This window comes from Metopolophium dirhodum, chromosome 8 (assembly GCF_019925205.1).
Source record: "Metopolophium dirhodum isolate CAU chromosome 8, ASM1992520v1, whole genome shotgun sequence".
NCBI lineage: Eukaryota > Metazoa > Arthropoda > Insecta > Hemiptera > Aphididae > Metopolophium > Metopolophium dirhodum.
The window spans coordinates 19,818,197-19,836,695 of NC_083567.1; the positions used below are offsets into that span (position 1 = coordinate 19,818,197).

General features: G+C 31.9%; 1 protein-coding gene across 13 annotated transcripts in view; it reads right to left on the minus strand.

The window, feature by feature from the left end:
- The window catches only part of LOC132951149 (CUGBP Elav-like family member 1), a 194,178-nt gene that overhangs the window by 22,357 nt on the left and 153,322 nt on the right, over positions 1 to 18,499 (minus strand). For all 13 annotated transcript variants that reach the window (XM_061022882.1, XM_061022891.1, XM_061022890.1 and 10 more), the window contains 2 exons: positions 5,093 to 5,218; positions 341 to 591 (listed from right to left, as the gene is read on the minus strand). In XM_061022882.1, the coding sequence (XP_060878865.1) occupies positions 341 to 591; positions 5,093 to 5,218 (377 nt within the window). The remainder of the gene's footprint in view (positions 1 to 340; positions 592 to 5,092; positions 5,219 to 18,499) is intronic.

An 18,499-nucleotide genomic window follows, 5' to 3' on the forward strand; every position in this document is an offset into this window, starting at 1 on the left:
TAAAAAAATGTTTCAGAAACACGCTGTACGCAGGCGACGACTTTGACGTTTGCGTGTAAACAGTCAACGAAAGGGATATAGACGTTTGCTGAGGTTTACCCGACGACGATGGACGACCGAGACACACGACAGAAATATGTAACATCATTAAGAAAAAAAGTTTTTTAAAAAAACGTGTCTGAAGCCAAAACAAATCTTAAAACGTTCCTAGTTACATCCCCTCGTTATTCCTTTCCGTCCACCTGTATCGAGTACAAGAGAGGGTTGTCGTAATACGCGTGTTTCGTCGAAGAAAAACGGTCGCGAATAATCATATCAAATATTGTAATATAATAATTACGTTCATCTGCTGATTGGCCAGCACGCCGAGGGCCAAGTATTGGGCGGTGGGCACGCTGTTGCCTCCGGTCGCTGCCAGGCCCCACAGATTCGCTTGCATCTGCTGCATGCGTTTCTGGTCCTTTTCCTTTTGAGTGTCGGCGAATTTCACCACCAGCGGACACGTGCAACCCTCCATGGTCTGCGAGTGATGCATACCCTTGATGGCCGCGATGGCGTTCTGTTTGGTCGTGTACGTGACGAACGCACAACCTGCAAACACCAGAATTGACACCGTCGGTCGATTAAATTGTATAATTTAAAAAAAAAAAGTCATTCACCAACAGGTATTGCCGCTGCTGGCTAGCCGTGTTATGCAGTACCAGCATACAGAGCTCATTGTTATTAAATGGACATTAAATCAGTACATTTATACATAAAAACATATTATCAACGAAACCAACGCGAATCTATAACTGCAGGAAGTATTCGCTTCTTGGTGTAATGTAAAAATACCGCGTTTATCTTTATATATTATATAGGTATTTATTTTATAATTAAACCCTGAACATAACATATTTTAATTTACAATACCCGGAATACACATAACAAAAAATCGAGGAAATTGTTCAAGTTTTTTTTATGCAAGATTAATTCAAGCGAAATGTTAAATAGGTACCTCGTCGTATTAACGAACACATACAGCTTTCAAACTCTATACCCACATAGAAATATTTGAAAAAATCCAACAATTTTTAAAAGTTTGTTCCGAAAAAAATCCTGAACTGAATATCGAATAGCTCATTTTAAACTGACGCTATATTATATTCATGGTCTGTAAGTTAGAAAAAAGCTGAAAGTTTAAGTTGTATATAGAAAAACATTAATTTTTATAAAACGTCATGTACACATAGCATGATAATACTATGCAATACTACTGTCAATGTTTAACCGGTGTTCAATTCATGAACAGTGTTGGGAATAGATAACTAAAAAATTATCTAGATAAGATAAGATAATTTTAACAAAATATTATCTAGATAAAAATAAAGATAACATAAATGTAATTTATCTAGATAAAGATAAATACAACAATACATTTATCTAGATAAATATCATTTTTTTACACTTATTTTTAATGTTTTTTAGTATTTTTGTAATATTAGATATATATTAATATAATGACATAATATTTATAATAACAACGGATTAAGCCTTCAAATGTAACTATTTGAATATTATAGCCATAAGAATGAAACATCAAAACATTTAAACCAATACTTGGAATACTGGTATTGGTTTGAATGTTCAAAATTATGTAGTTAGCTGACTCTTTCTTCTTTAATAGGTACTATAATAATTCTACCCCTACTTAGTTATACAAATGCATACAATAATAAATTAATAATAATTTATACATTTTAATACAAACTAATCAAGTAAAAAATTATTTATTTGTATTATCTCAAGGAAAAGTTGGTTCTAAATAAATATTGTCAAATGCCTCTGTATGCACTTATAGGCTATAGCCACTTGTAAATCATATTAAACCAATATAAAAAAGGATAAACTACACCTCAAATATTTAAAAAACATATAAATAGTAAATATTACATTATAATCAATGTTTGGTAAGAAATAGTTGAATGCTAAAATATAGGCGTATTGTTTTATTATTGAATACAACATTTTTAATAGTTTATAAAACAAAATATAAATTATAAAATTACAACTGCAAAATATTAATAAAAAAAAATATTTTCAATAATTTTAATAATAATAATAATAATAATAATATTAGTACCTGTATACAATATATATAGCCTTGTTTAAGTTACTTAGATCAGTTAGGCGTAGCTTTTTGGTTATTATTTTTATACTTATTTTAAAAATATATTTAATATAACTATAATGAAAAGTAAATTTCAATTGTGATACATTTTATGTAATACAATAATTGTATTAATACATTAATTATTATTTAAATACAAATGAGATCTAATTATTTTTATACAAAGTTGTTTTAGTATCATATATTTAATTAACATATTATAATAGGTACTTTGATTAATCGTGATGTATGAGTGTATGACTATTTTTTTATGTATATTAAGTTTTCATTGTAAAAAGTAAAAACTATGATATCAGTAAAACAAAATTGATTTGTTAAGTCAAAAATATAGGATTTGTGACCATATAAGTATAACTACATTTTTCTGAAAATCAAGCCATAGTAGCAAGTTGCTACTATCAAGTAGCAAAATGATATTGTATTTTTTAAATTTAAGACATAAAACTGCCTATGTATTTTTAGATACTGAACATTACCTAGTATAATAAATTTACATATATTAAATTATGATGGTATGGGTAATCAACTGATCAAATAAAATATGAGGCTACTAAACTATACTACTATGGTCGATGAGAATTGAGGGGGTAATAAACTATACTACTATGGACTATGGTCTATGAGGGGTACCGATCTAAATTGTCTTAACTTTAAATTTAGTCTTATGAAATAATATGCTATAAAACTATTTCAAAAAACGCACTGCATCGCGCATCGACGCATCGTTATCAGAGGTTCAACCGGTTTTCATCAGCGTTCTGGTGCATTCTCATTTCAAGTTAATTTTAATTTATTTTTAAAATGGATGGGGAAATAAACCTATACCTAATTAATTGTAATAAGCTCATGATTTATGGCTAGTAGAGAACGATGTATAGTGCATGCCCGCACACAGGTTCTCGTATTATCGTAATACTGTCGTTAACAATAATAACAAGAAATATATTCTTCTAATTTTATAAATAATTTATATTATTTAAGAACTTAGTAACATTGGTTTTATAATTTTGTAGGGGTACTATAATATTTATCTAGATAAGCCAATTTTTTATCTAAGATGAACATTAGATAAATCGTAACATAATTATCTAGATACTCTAAAAGATAATTTTTTTTTAAAAATATTATCTAGATAATTCCCAACACTGTTCATGAATAACTAGTTAAGTATTGAGAATTAAAGTAATTATCAAATATGAAATTTGATAATTAAGTATTTAATCGTTCCATCTTGTTAAATAATTTGTTTTTAGTTTAAATCTCTCTAGCAGCTACTTCTTTAATAAAATACTACTAAAAAAGTACCAGTGGGTAGAGGGTTCCAACCCATAGTAAGTAGTGAAATAAAAAACCAAGTAAAAATAAATACATAATTAATATAAAAAATGCTGATACAGGAGATGGGTTGGCCACTATAATATAGTGCCTTTTCATTAGCAACAACAAATCGTATATTCAGTTTTTATCGAAGAATTTTTAATTGATTACATTTAATTAATTCTGTGCTGTATTATTAGCAAATAACCATAATGATTAATGAAAAATGTCGATGTCCTATCTCTTAGTTATAGCTAAAATAACCTCATGTTAATCTTGGATTAAATTATAATAACTTTATCGAAATCGTTTTTAATAATACTATACTACATCTATAAGATACTAAAATAAAAATCGGTGAAAATTGCAACTGTCTGAGATGTTCAAAAAGTTGTAAATAATGCAAAAAGTTTAGTTCCTCAGTGGGAATCTAATGGGAATCTCCCACTGGGTTTCCTGCAGTGAGGGCTCGATTTTCAATAGTGTTTTGCCATTTTCTAAAAAAACTACTGGAAAAATTTCCGAAATAACCTAATGCTAGTGGTAGCATATGTGTCCAAGTCCCAATCTATATGGGTATATGAAACTTTCAGCACATCCATTTTATACGAAAGTGATAACATCGTGAAAACAAAAACAAAAGAAGTCACTATCATTGTAAATATCTAATATAATTCTCACCCTACTATTCTAAATCTAAAATAAGAATTTAAAGCAAACACCCAATTATGTAAAGATTTATTGAAAATATTATATAATAATATACTATATTATGTCTGCAAAACAAGCATAATTATTTAAGTATACATCAGTAATGGTATATTTTAATATACACGAAATGTTACACAGCAGTTGCAGCTTTTTGAACGATCGAAAAAAAAAATTATAATATTTTTTCATAACAGTGTCAGCCGACGACTCCGGAGGAGCACTTAGGAGAAAAGAGCGTACTGGAGGAAATTTAATAAATATAGTAGCTCAGAAGCCAAAAATCTGTCCTCGGCGCAGTCTAAAATGATATTAATTCATTTTATTACGAAGAGCACAAACGCCGCCTCCAACCCGACTTTGTTAAACACTTACATTAGTTATTACACAATATGGTTGATGTTAAGATGAAAAAAGAAGAACCTTTATCGCTCACTCTATACAGTATGCGACCACCAACTATATTTCATAAGGACATTTAACTACACCACGATGAGTCACAACATGATATTAATATCCACGCGCAACTAATAAATACTTGTTAAGTGGAAAAAGTCATATATGATCATGCGCGCTAAAATCGGAAAAGAAAGATGTATGGCAACCATAAAAAAACCCCGATCGATAGCTGCAAACTATCATAAAAGTAGTATAATACTTCTGTACACACTATATCAATTATAATAAGTTAAAAGTGCCAAACGAACATACACCCAATAACAACACGTGTTTTTTATAAATTAAAAAAAAATATAATGTATAACGCGTTGCACAGCGAACGGCAGCCATACCGTTTCGCTAAATTGCTACCTACGGTTATATATTTTTTTTCAAACGTCAAATCATATACCTACGTGTAGAGTGTAGTATTTTATTTTCAAACGAAATGTTTTTTACCTTTGCTAACGCCATTTGGGTCCCGGAGCACCGAACACTCTTCGATGGCTCCGAAAGGTTCGAACATCAGCCTGATGTCGGGTTCGGATATTTTTTTCGACAGCATTCCGATGAACAGTTTTCTTTCTGCAACAAACACGGAACAAAAAAACATTAATAAATTAAATTGCCTTCGTTCCTCTGATATAATATGTAGGTAGATTAAAAAATATTATTATAGGTTTCGTCGTGATGAAAAAAAAAATCGCCCACTACAATAGGTGTAGGATCTGGTCCTACCTAATTTATAATGCTTTAATATTCATAACATCGGAAAGCGCGTTTAGCTTTACCTCCCCGACCCCCCCCCCCCCAACAACCCTTCAACCATGACGATGTATGAACGAAGTCTCAATAATAATATTATCATCGTCGCGGTCGTTCACACGCTATATATTTTGAACGGTCGGGCGAAACGCGCATAAACGACAAACGATCAGTCGGGCAAGAGACCGTGAAAAACGGTATGCAATTTTATCGCGTCGGGTCCGCGCGGGTATGATTTATCATTGTACACACTTAGGTACATATAATTTATTACGCGTGCGTACAATATATATATAATATGTATAAATGCGCACGTATATCGCGTCTACAATTCGCGAATCCGAAAAGATACCGAGGAATAATGGGCGCCAAATGATTTATATTAAACGCGGGCGAACAACGATCGCGGTGCTGCCCCATTACTGTAATAATAATATAGTGTAGGTATATGTGTGGCCTATATACACAACCGTAAGATATATTATTACGTATTATATTCTTGCACTCGTATTTATTACAATATATATCGTTTCGGTTTATTACTGAGGAGACACACGACCGCCGTCAACGGTATACTCCCACCATTATGTGTGCTGCTGTGGTTGTGCTGCCGTCGTAATCGTTATTATTATTATTATCTTTTTCCGAGCGTATACGGTTCAACAAGACGAAACACGCCACAGCGGTGGTGGTGTTAAAGGGTGAAAGGGCGCGGTGGATGAACACAACAGGCTGTCGAATTTCGTTATACTCTTGTTACAGTTATAAGAAGTTAAGTTACAGAATAAGACTCACAAAACAATATGCAAGCACCTCCCCACGTCATATTATCCCGCGCCCGACACGTGTTTTGTATACATCGGAACTAAGCCATTATCATATTTTACCGTCGTCCCTACCGATCTCCTCCACCACGTTTGGTACTCGCGAATCGACCGTAATACTCAGTGCTTACACTTGTCGGGTGGATGGGGATGGGAGGGGCACAACTTTAGGGCTGGCCTCGTCGTGTATAAACAACACATTTACGACATATTCTAATAAAGCACCGCGTCGGATTAGAAATTCTTGATGCGTTTTTCGAATGGCGGAACAGAGTTGGGTGAGAAGCGGCTCGGCGAGTTGTTTTGGGTACCGAAAACACGACCTAGGTCCAAGACGATAATCAAATTCAACATCATAGGCGTACAATATTCACGGAGATCTTACAGCTGCTGGCTCATCTAGCGCTGTTCGGCCCACGTTCGTATTCGGTTTCACAGGCCGGAAACGAAAACAATATAAATTACTTTTAAATTCTCTCCGTACGAGAGTGTATACACACACACACACACACATACATATATATGATATAGTATATATTGTATACGTGAACGGACGCACTCGGACCGAAGAGGGCAAACGCCACGGCGCGGCGCGAATGTACACGGGGTCCCTGGAGACGCATCACGTCCCATCACATATTATTCTCCTCGCATCTGTTGTTTTCATAACCGAAAACCAATTATTTGGATAACCCCAAGCTGCGGCGGCATCGTGATTAAACGAGCTCAGCGATAAATATTTTCGGTCACCGCGGCTCAGTCTCTCTCTCTCTCACTCGCTCCTTTCCCTCGCTCAGTATCTCTATAGTTTTTCTCTCCATACGGTTTTATTGTCTAGTGTGTGGCCCCAAAACCACGCTAGCCGTTAGCAATATACATTGCTTATGTGTATTATTCTCGACCCCTTTTCCTCGGAAGCTTTTCAATAAACAAAAACCAGCTATTGGCATAAACCCGTCTGGCTAAGTGGTTATTGTTGTAAAGGCTTCCTCTCTCAGTCATTCAAAAACCCGCCCCCAACCACACCTCATCGACCAACACATACACCGTACATCACACACGGGCGGGACGATGACGCAAAATACCTTTCCTTATTCGATAAGTTATTTTTCCGGGCAGAACATATTATTATAGATATATTTGTATTATATATACATATAAGTGGCCGGTATATGAGCGAAAAGCATTGGGATGTCAATAAAATTTATATATATATATATGGATGGGATTTTCGGTAGTGGATGGAAAATTCAAAATAATACAAGTGTTTACCACGCGCTGTGTACTCATACAAAACCCCGTTTTTAACGAAATGGATGATGGCAAATTGGCAGTGGCAGAAACTGTTATGTATTTGCTTCGCATTATTCGTTCTTTTATATTATAATACATAATAATATGGGGCCTATTTGTTTCCACAACAAAAAAAAAACATTTTAGTTCCCATCTCATTTTTGCCAAATGTAAAAAAAGGTTAGTTTACAATTGCATCCAAACTTATATTGTACCTCAATTATAAACCTTTTTCATATCAATTGGTTTTAAACGATTTAACATATAGGATAACCACAAATTATGATCATGTATAGACATTGTCATGAATTTCATAAATAATAGATAATTGACAAATTGTTATAAACATACCTACTTGGTTATGCAACAATTCACTGATTAAATACATTATTAATCAGCTGTGCCTTTAGTATTATATCTATTGAAGATTATAACCTTATTTTAAGCAAGTAAGTCGTTTTTATAATCATGGTACATTTGTCATTCTAAATATTCCATAGATATGTTTCTGGACGCTTACAAAATTTAAACAACTTCACGAATTCAACTAGTTTTCATAGTGAGATTGATTTTAAAGTTATAGTAGTAAGTTATGGTTTAAAGTTATAGTATATATGATATATAATCATAAAAATAGTAATGCATACTAAAATATACATATAGTAGTAGGTTAGGTTACTAATACACTATACCTACTACGAAATTTACAGCGAGTCATTAAATTTTTGTACTACTTTAAACAATATTTAGCTGAGTTATCGTTAATTTATGAACATATAGTGCCAATAAAATGCACACGTGTTATAAATATATTATGAATATGAATACACTACATTTAAAAAAATAAAAACATTTTTTTTTTTCGACACGGTAAACATTAAGTTTTTAATAGTAATTTTTAATTGTTTAAAAAAACACATTAAACATATTTTGTTTCCGTTCACCATATCATAATTACTGAATTCACGCGATACGATAATATGAAACCGAGTATGAAACATTTCGAAATAAATTGTCTGATGTCCTTAGACGAACTAAGACTTTGTTTATTTTAAAATATGAATAGTTATCGATGAAGTAATGGAAAAAGTATTTTTTATTTTTTTTAAAAAACCATTAAAATAACATTTTATTCAAATTTTGAAAATTTAGTAAATTTCTTAAAATATATAACAATTAGATTGCTTGTACCTATTTAATTACTTGGCATGTATTGACTATTAATTGTAGGTATATATTAATAAGCAATTCAGTATCTACTATAGGTTCTTAGTTAATTCAGTTGCTTCATGAAACTGTTCAAGTTGGATTTTTATGTTCATCACACGTTAAAAAATTGTTTTAAAAAAATGATAGAAACTATAAAAATCTATAATTGTAAACGCTACACTGACAAGGAAAAAAAACTGAAAACAAACGTGTTTCGTTATGTTTTTTTAATGAGTAATGTTTTGTAGGTCTAATGAGTAATGGCATTATTTTACTAAAGTGTAACATGAAAGCAAAAAATTATTATTATTAAAAAAAAAAACGATTAAAAAACAATATGTAAAAGGCAGGGGAAAGGCCATCTGTATCATGTTACTGACCCGCATATTAATGTCGGGGACATTTATCTTTTTTCTGTCCCTCCGAGCCAGCGTGGGATGAAGATAACTCGGGAAACAGCCATTACAAAAATATGACGTTAGCTCAGTTATAACATTTTAAACGGTTCAAACAACACATTCAAAAAATTAACCCAAGTTGTGATATTTACGAATTGCTAGGGCAACACGTGACACGTCATGCAGGATAATTTAATATTTTTAATAACGTCGGACATTATTCAGACATTAATATGATCAAACTTGAAACAAATTACAGTATTCAATTAAAAACTTGAAACAGACAATGGTTTAAAAAAAATTCACGTGTTCTTACCTTCTACGTAATATTTAATTGTCCTCTAAAAGTCTAAACCGTATTACAAGTTACAACCGTCTATCATCACTTGTACAAATAACTCTACTTTGTAATTACATTTCCACCAATTTAATATTTAATAAGGAAACATACCTAAACATATAACATATTATACACATAATCAATATTAGCCAGTGTTGTACGACTTGCAAATACTACCCATAATAATTGAGACAGTTATATTGACAGAATCCGAGATTATTATGTTCTTTATCTCATTTAAATTATATATAGTTAAGATAATCCAAGTGTAATTATTACTTTATATCCTCGTATTATCTTTATGGGCAAATCCACATGAACCTGCTTAATACTACCTACCTCCAACACGTTACCTAAAGGCCATATATCCAGTTAAGTTTACCTATTCTTCACGGTTCTATAAAGATGCATATGCCTTAAATGATGATCAATTATTGTATCTACCTTATATCCAGACTTTCGAGTCTTAAATCACTTAAACGATATTATTACTTATAGTGTGTCTACAGAATAGTTTCACGTTTAAACTGTTTACAAATAAAATAAAAACAAAAAATGCAGAACGCTGAGAAAAATCTACCATTTAAAAGAAGGTACAATAATATACAACTGTTCACGAAATAAACAGCAAAAGCAAAAATATCTACTTAAAAAGACAACAATTCACAACAGGCACGCACAAACGAAAAACACTATAAATAATTATAGTATGTTTTTTTTCCATTTTGGTGACCAAAATTACATATATTATATCTCAATCAATAATAAAGGTAAAACCAATAATTATTTATATTGTATGAAACTAAAACACTGAAATGTAAATTTAAAACATAAATAATAATTTTCATTTGACAGGATTTTTGCATAGATTGTTTATAACAATCATTTGTTTGTAATTAATCTGAAAAATAGACAAATATGCAATTAAAAAGTAAAAAATAACTTAATGTTTTGATAAATACAGTTTAAAATTTAAACTTTTTATGTTATGACTTATGATACACATTTGAGTTTAAATAAAAATAATTTCACGTCAATCGCAGTGTAGTTCAATCATATTATAGTATGAATAAAGTATAGAGCAATATAGAAATTGAAACATAAAATTAAAAGTATAAGACCGAATTTATGTAATCAAATTAATCATATATTGAAAAAATCGTACATATTGTAAGTACCTAGAAGTACTTGCTATAATAATAATTTGTCTATATTAGTTTGTAATTATATTGACATTCTCAGTAATGTATACAAAATGCTAATATAATTTAATTTGAAAGTTATATAGTTCATTGTTAAGGTGTAAGCAAATAGAAATAATTAGATAGTTGAATAATCTATTTTCTTTCTTTGGGTTGGCTTTCGTTCAAAAGTGTGGATAAATTTAAAAAAAATCATAAATTAAGAAAAGTTACCAGCCAAGTTTTGCAGAAAAAAAATCAAGAACTTTATACGTAAATTCAAAGTACCTACAAAAATGTAATTAACTTGAATTGTATACATACGAATTTATATTTAAATACAAGATACATTGCTATAGAATCGAGTATAGAATCAATTTAAAGTTTAATTATAAATACTACGAAATACGATTCACAAATCACAATTAATATCGTATTAAAGTACTATATTTGTAACAATTATACCATCTGTTAAATTTTTAAACTAGAAAGGTGTTACATGAAAATCAACTAATTAAGCCTTTAGTATTTTCACTACCCCAAAATGTTCCCAAAAACACACATCAGCGGAAACAAGGCCAACTGAAAAACTTAAATCTTAAAAGAAAAGTTCAAATATTAATCTGATTAGGAACGAGACCGTAAAATACAGTTAGTTTAGGTTACGACACGCTAAATCGCTAAACTAGAAGGAAGAATTAGAGATGAATCTCTGTGAAAATTATGATAATATTTCAAATGTAAATTATACTATCATAGTCAAGTGCTTACATATAAATTATCGATTTATAATCAGAAAAATATATCGACTTTTAAGCTATCGGTATTTGTAACTGCGTCATATTACATACAAAAATGAGATACCTAATTCATATTTAAATCGTTTTAATACTTTAAAATTACATATTTTGACGTTATCTAAAGATTAACAAGTATGTTACAGCTTACTGTTTTAAATTTACGCAAGACGAATTAAAGAATAAGTACAAACAAGTTACGTTACCAGATTACCAACAATATTAGGGAACGCAATTCTTCAATATTATAATATTATATTTTAATAAAATTATAATATATAGTAGTTTTGACAATAGTTTTAATATAATTGTTCAGTTGAATGACGGCCAACAGTATCCCACCAGTATATACGAAGGGTTAATTAATACTAATCTACGTCTAATGAGCAATAATAAAACCTAAGGTTTACTTTCTTGCATTTTGAAAAAACATCGAATTCCTACACATTGTTATCTACGGTTTTCTATGAGATGAAGTAATAAATATATCAAATTAATACCTACGTATGATAGGTACTTATTATTACATTGTTTGGAGTGCAGCCGTAAAAACAAACGGTAAGAAAACAATCGAGACACTTTTTATAAAATAAAATACGCTTAAATATATTATTGAATGTACCCTCCTAAAACCTGACACGAATTTTTTTTTATTCTTTGGTGCGCCTCAACACTAAACGATCACGGGTGGATGGAGGAGAGGGGGGCTGTTAAAATTATCAAAGGATTATTTATATGTTTTCGACGCCTATATGGATATTTGTGATCGATATTGTATTACGTGCGCATGGTTCATATTATTATTATTATATATTAAATACATTTCGTCATTTCGACGACACAGCGGAATTTAGGTTTTTTTATTTCCAATGCATTTTTCAGTATTTGCATTTATTTGCTCGTCTGGGAATTCAGTTTAAAATCAAAATATCCAACTACGTTCTGCATATGCAAATGACAATGTTCTAAATATATGCGAAACCTAAGTGACACGCGAAATACCCAAACAAGATTTCTGAGCGTACGCGTTTATCGTTGATACACGATTCGAGTGCGCTTGAAACACACACATTTTGATACACATACATAATATATATTTTCAAGCACAGTGAGAAGTAGTGTAGTTTGCACTCGGCAAGAGTATACTCACGAGTTGACAGAACGAGAGAGAGAGAGAAGCTCTAAAATATTTCCCATTCGAAAGATCGCTTTTTATTTACTCGTACAAAAAGCTTTATATCTTATACACCTACACAATTATTATAGTGCAGCAGCATACTACAGGGTCGCGCCTGATTACACAAAATTATCCAATCGGAGAACGTTTTAGAATTAATATTAATATTGTATATTAAATATAATCTGCGAAGATGGTATTCGAGATGGCATAGAATTAATATTGAGATAAATCGATAAATCTTCGATAAATGAAATGTTTTTCTCGGAAACCATGTCGAAAGTATATAATAGCAACAAAAAAAGCTCGGTCTTTACATTTTAAATATTACGTAATATATTCCGCTAACATGGAACCCTGGATACAATATAATTAAAGAGAACACATTTTCCGTGCAAATGAGTGTAAATTCAGTACTTACTTTGTATTTATAATTACCGAGTGAAGCGAGAAATGGGCATCTATAAAATGAAATGTAATATAATATAATATTATACAATAAAGAAATATTACCATTTATTCAAATTCCTATCATACCTCTGCAGCAATAATATTCATGAAAAAAACTTCTTTAAAAAATAACATACGTAGTATAGAAAATTATAAAATGAATTATTTAATAAAAACAAAAAAAAATATTGACAATTTATTTCATAATATTATAAGTTTATTATCTTCAAATCTACATATTTTGGGAATTCATGAATAAAATCTAGACTCAAGAGCGCAAATGTTCATCATTCATTATTTTACGTTTATAGAAAACACTTAACATAGTTTATGCCGTTGACGGCTTACCTAACCTACTTATAAATGATATCGACGAATTTAATTCTTCTTATCCGTGTCCAGGCTGTTGAGGTGCTTTTTTTGTTAATGAATATAATTTAATTTGTTCTAATAGTTTACTTTTTATATACAAAATAATATCTTACTATATTTTATTTTTTAATACAACTACTTCTTTAATAAGTAAATAATATTACTACATATTAATCATAATATTCTAACTGGATTTTAACATTAATTATATTAGTACTTGAAAATAATTTGTATTTTATTTATTCCAAGAATAGGAACAAATTAAGAGATAAATTAATATGCTTAATTTTAATATAGTTTTATTTTATTATGCGAAGAATAATGACTTGTAAACAAAAATAACACAATAAAAACAAAAAATAAAATATTTTATTTAAGTATACAAAAAAAGTACAATAATACCAAGATCGAATTCTGCAAAAGATTCTTTACATGAAAACTACATAGTTTTATTCCAGACATTTTATAAGCAATTTGCATACTGGGTACGTGCAATCACGTCGACAGTGACAACAAATCACAATACAACAATACATAGTACACAATTATGTATGTTAAAAACAAAAACTGTACAAGTTACAAAAGATGACCATCCCAAAAGTGTATTAGTTTGTATATCGGTGCAAATCTAAATTCAAAGCACGTCCAAAATTTGTTTGTTTTTTTTCTTCAAATGGCTGAAACTTTCTTTAGCATAATATAATATATTATTATATTGTCTATGTTTTAAAACAGTTTTTTATTTATCGTATTCTCGGAGAACACGTTTTGTTAACATTCATATCGAGACCTCGGATCGATTCTAGTGTGTACTGTCGTGTAACGAGTATAATATATGATTTACCCAAAATGCGAATAAAAAAGAGTATTTTTCAATATCCGTGATTGTTTATATACGAACACGACGAATGTAGAACACAATATTATTATAAAATTCGGATTGCATCAATAATACTTATTGAGATGTTATTCGAGTGCGACGTATAATATTCACAATTATTACTATTTTGAAAACCGTAAATCGAAAGACTAGTATATTATTACATGCAGCACACAACACAGTTCGGTTTCATCACGTATGCGTAAAAATAATATGCAATTGGACGGAGAGTACTAAATTAGGTTTATGTTTAATTTGGCTCACGATCGCGCCACACATTAGTTCGATAGTAAAAATCGTATGCGGACCGTTAAATTTAGCCACTACTTGCGATCACTGGTTTGAATCACTTCAAAACTCTCGTACATAATATTTGGTAATGCGTTTTCAGAAATAGATCAACACATCACGAGGTTCGCCGTGTATACATGTATTTTTTTTTTCATACTGGATTGGAAATAAACAAACCGACAGCGGGCACGTACAACGCGGCCAGAGGGAGAAAAAAGTTCGGCTCCCCAATAATAATTGATGGAATTTATTGTTGAATTAATTTTTGTTGTTTCGGACACCACTGCAACACAACAATGAATATTCAAACGTTTCACAATCTATTTTTATAACATGATATTTGAATGCGCGACGATGGCTGCAAACGTCGTCATAGTGTCGAACGTTGCGGATTCCAACGAGAGCTCGAACAGAAAATTCCAAAAATTTAATTTGAATTTAGTGCAGAGGCAAATAAATAATTTGTCATACCCTATTGTTTTTTCCAGGAAACGACAAGAGCGTACTCACTGAACATGGCGTGTGTGTTTACAATGTTTATAATCTAAATTGCGAATATGAATATTTGAAACATCGTCAATGTTGTTGTAGTATGTTGTTCTACGGAAGTAAAACTATTACGAAACATAGAAGAGACTTCTTCTCTCATTAGTCTCCCGGCACGTGATATATATTATATTATATACCTACTACATAATACAGTATGTACATTTTACACGAACTTTGAATACAGTGCCGAAAGAGTTACGAGAAAAACAATTTACATAAAACGGAAACGGGACACGGGAGACAGAACGGTCCTAAAATTGATTGTATTATTAATTTCGAGATGAAAACACAATCGTAAAAAAACTTAGGGTAGGTATAAATTTAATTATACCGCAGAAACACATGATGGGCAGTCGAAAATCAAAACCTCAAAACTATTATATAAAAATATAATATATCTGTATGTTTTAGATAACGTTACGACCTATTTTAATTTTGTATGTTATAGCGTTGAATAGTGAATACCATAATATAATGTTGAAATCCACGCGCATAGTTTATTTACAATATTATTTCTGATTAGTATATAAAACTAACCGGACCGTGTAAAACCTCTATAACTTATATAAGTTGAAAACATGAGAATTCTGCATGTTTGGTATTGTACTTGTAGAATTATTGAAATAACACCGTCTAAATATAATCCTATTATCGAATTTAATTCATTGATCACGACTCGCCACGGCAACATTGATTGCAATAATTATGGCAGACGGCAGTCTATTATCATTTTTTTATCTTTGTATTTTATTTTGTATTGGGTTTTGGATAAGAGACGGAAGTAATAAAACAACACCAAAGAGGCCAAAAAAAAAACAGAGCGACTTAGTTCATAAAACCTATAGAACATTAATACTTTATTTTTAAACACCATAAACCGAGTTAAGTACACCAAACGGTTTCTTCCAATCTTTCAAATGTTACTTATTTTAGTTTTAGCCTTAAAAGGAAGTTGTAATTTATTAAAATATTCAATAATTCCATAATTTTTGTACGAATTGAGTTTTAAACTAATAGCACACAATAAACCTATAACACATAAACCTACAACTACAACTTAAAAAAAAATAGTAATACCTATATTAACTATAATAGTCATTCATAAAAAAACAACCGATCGAAACATCACAATATCAACTGCAACTCGCTTTAAATAATAAAATATTAAACGGGTTTTTTTGAATTTTAGTGCTGAACGAAAGTTTAAAAAAAAATAGGTCAGATAATGTGGGGTGATTATGTAAAAATTGTGCACAGACGCAAACGACCCTGTTATGAGTACCTACGTAATTCTCGGGAGATCTAAGCACTCACGCTTTTAAATTTAAACACTTCCTATATACATAGTTTTACCCGGTTGTATCTACTTACTACCTAAAGTATATTGTGTAATATTATAAATATACACGCGCGACAGTGCAAGGAGTGTATAATATAGATTATGGGACGATATGAATTGTTGGTTGTGATGAATATAATATGGTTAGGCATTTCGCAAGACATTGTTTCTACATTAGTGGTGGGTACATATTTCAATCTTATCGAAAACGAGCAAATAGGCGGAATACAATATTTCGTGAACAGTGAATGCACAAGGACAAGGTGGTATTGTAGGTACACACAACTCTTGGAGGAGGACTACCGCCACCGTCGTTCTATCAATTCAAAAACGATCGAATTACCACATTTCGCGATTCGCGCAGCGTCGCAGCGAGTAAACGATTTCGTGCCGTTTCGATCACAACTAGAACATAATATTTGATTTTCATCGCAAGACACCGCGCGGGGTGTGCTTATTTAAAAGCGAAAAAAATTCTTACCGCTGTGCGTACAATATATTATTATATAGACGACGGGCGTCGTTTTCCTCGAAAGATGTCGAATGTGTAAGTCAAAAAAAAAATAGAAAAAATATCCGTAAACTCGATATCGTACGCGCGCGTGAGGTGTGGTGTGGCGGAGCAAGCGTTTACGTTTTCCGCGTGGTTTAGTTCTCCGGCGCCCGAGTGGGGTTGTTGAGGGGATGCAGGAATAAAAAAAGCTCGTAGGCGACAAATAATAATAAATAATAATATGATATATATATATATACCTAAGTATGACGAGCACGACTGGTGGGGAAAAAATCCGTATGTAATGAAACCGAGGCGAGTTCAGTTCGGAAATAAAAAAAAATATAAAATATACATCGGATAGGTGTTGCACGCGTGTAATATTCTAGGTTTTAGGTTATAATATTGTTGTCATTTGAAAACGTATGGAGAGCCCTACACACGTTAGGCAAACCGACTCGGCGGAAAAGGCGTGCGAGAGGAATGGGTTCTACACTTCTCCGATAAACGCGAAGAAAAGAGGATGATAACTGGAACGTATTCTACGCGATCGGGAGAACAACGACAACGGAGACGGAGGCGCGGCGGACGTTTATTAGTATTCATGGACGGGCGGCGGCGGCCAGGATGTGTGTCACCTGCATACGAACAGCGAGTGTAAAACGCCCGGCGCAGAGAGTAGTATAATAGTAATAATAATAATAATAATAATAATACGGTACACACGCCATTGGCGGCGGCCACACAATAAGAGAAGACAATAATAATTATTATCAACGCGTGCGTACGTCACCACAGCGTTTATTATTATTATCATTATTATTATCGTTATGGGTGAATATCACTACCGGTGTTACACGCACGCGCGCGGGCACGAGTATATAATATCACGTATGACGTGTAACATTCAATGCGGCGGCGGCGACAAAACTCTGACTTGGAGCGAGCGGCGGCTGTCATTAAGCGACACATTGTTTCGTTGCCCGTCGAAACGAATTTCGCGCGGTCGACTTACCCGGCGCAGTTGGTATTTGGTGGGTGGGTGGGTGGGATGGACGAAAACGGATTGCGTACCGTACGGGGTGTGGATGGGATAAAGTGACGGCGGTTATCCCGGTGAAATTTTTTGTCGTCGACGACCGGTTTGGAAAAAGGACAATCGATTTTCGTTTACCTACGGCAGATAATATAAGACCATAGTAAGAACATTGTCGATAACAATTTATTAATGCAAGGGAATACGAGTAGTTTTTTTATTTCTTTTTTTTTTACTCGGTTCGAAGCCATATACCATAATAGTAGGGACACGTGTTTTCCTGGTTCAAAGGAACGATCGCTCGCCTTTGACACAGCTCTGCGTTCAAAAGAAGAACATGCCAATCGATAGACTCCTAACGTCCCCGATCGGCGTAATAGCGGATTCATCACTTTTTATTTAGAATATCAAATGTTCCCTCGCTTTGAGAAACACATATTTTATTTTTATTACTATTATTATTATTTCGATA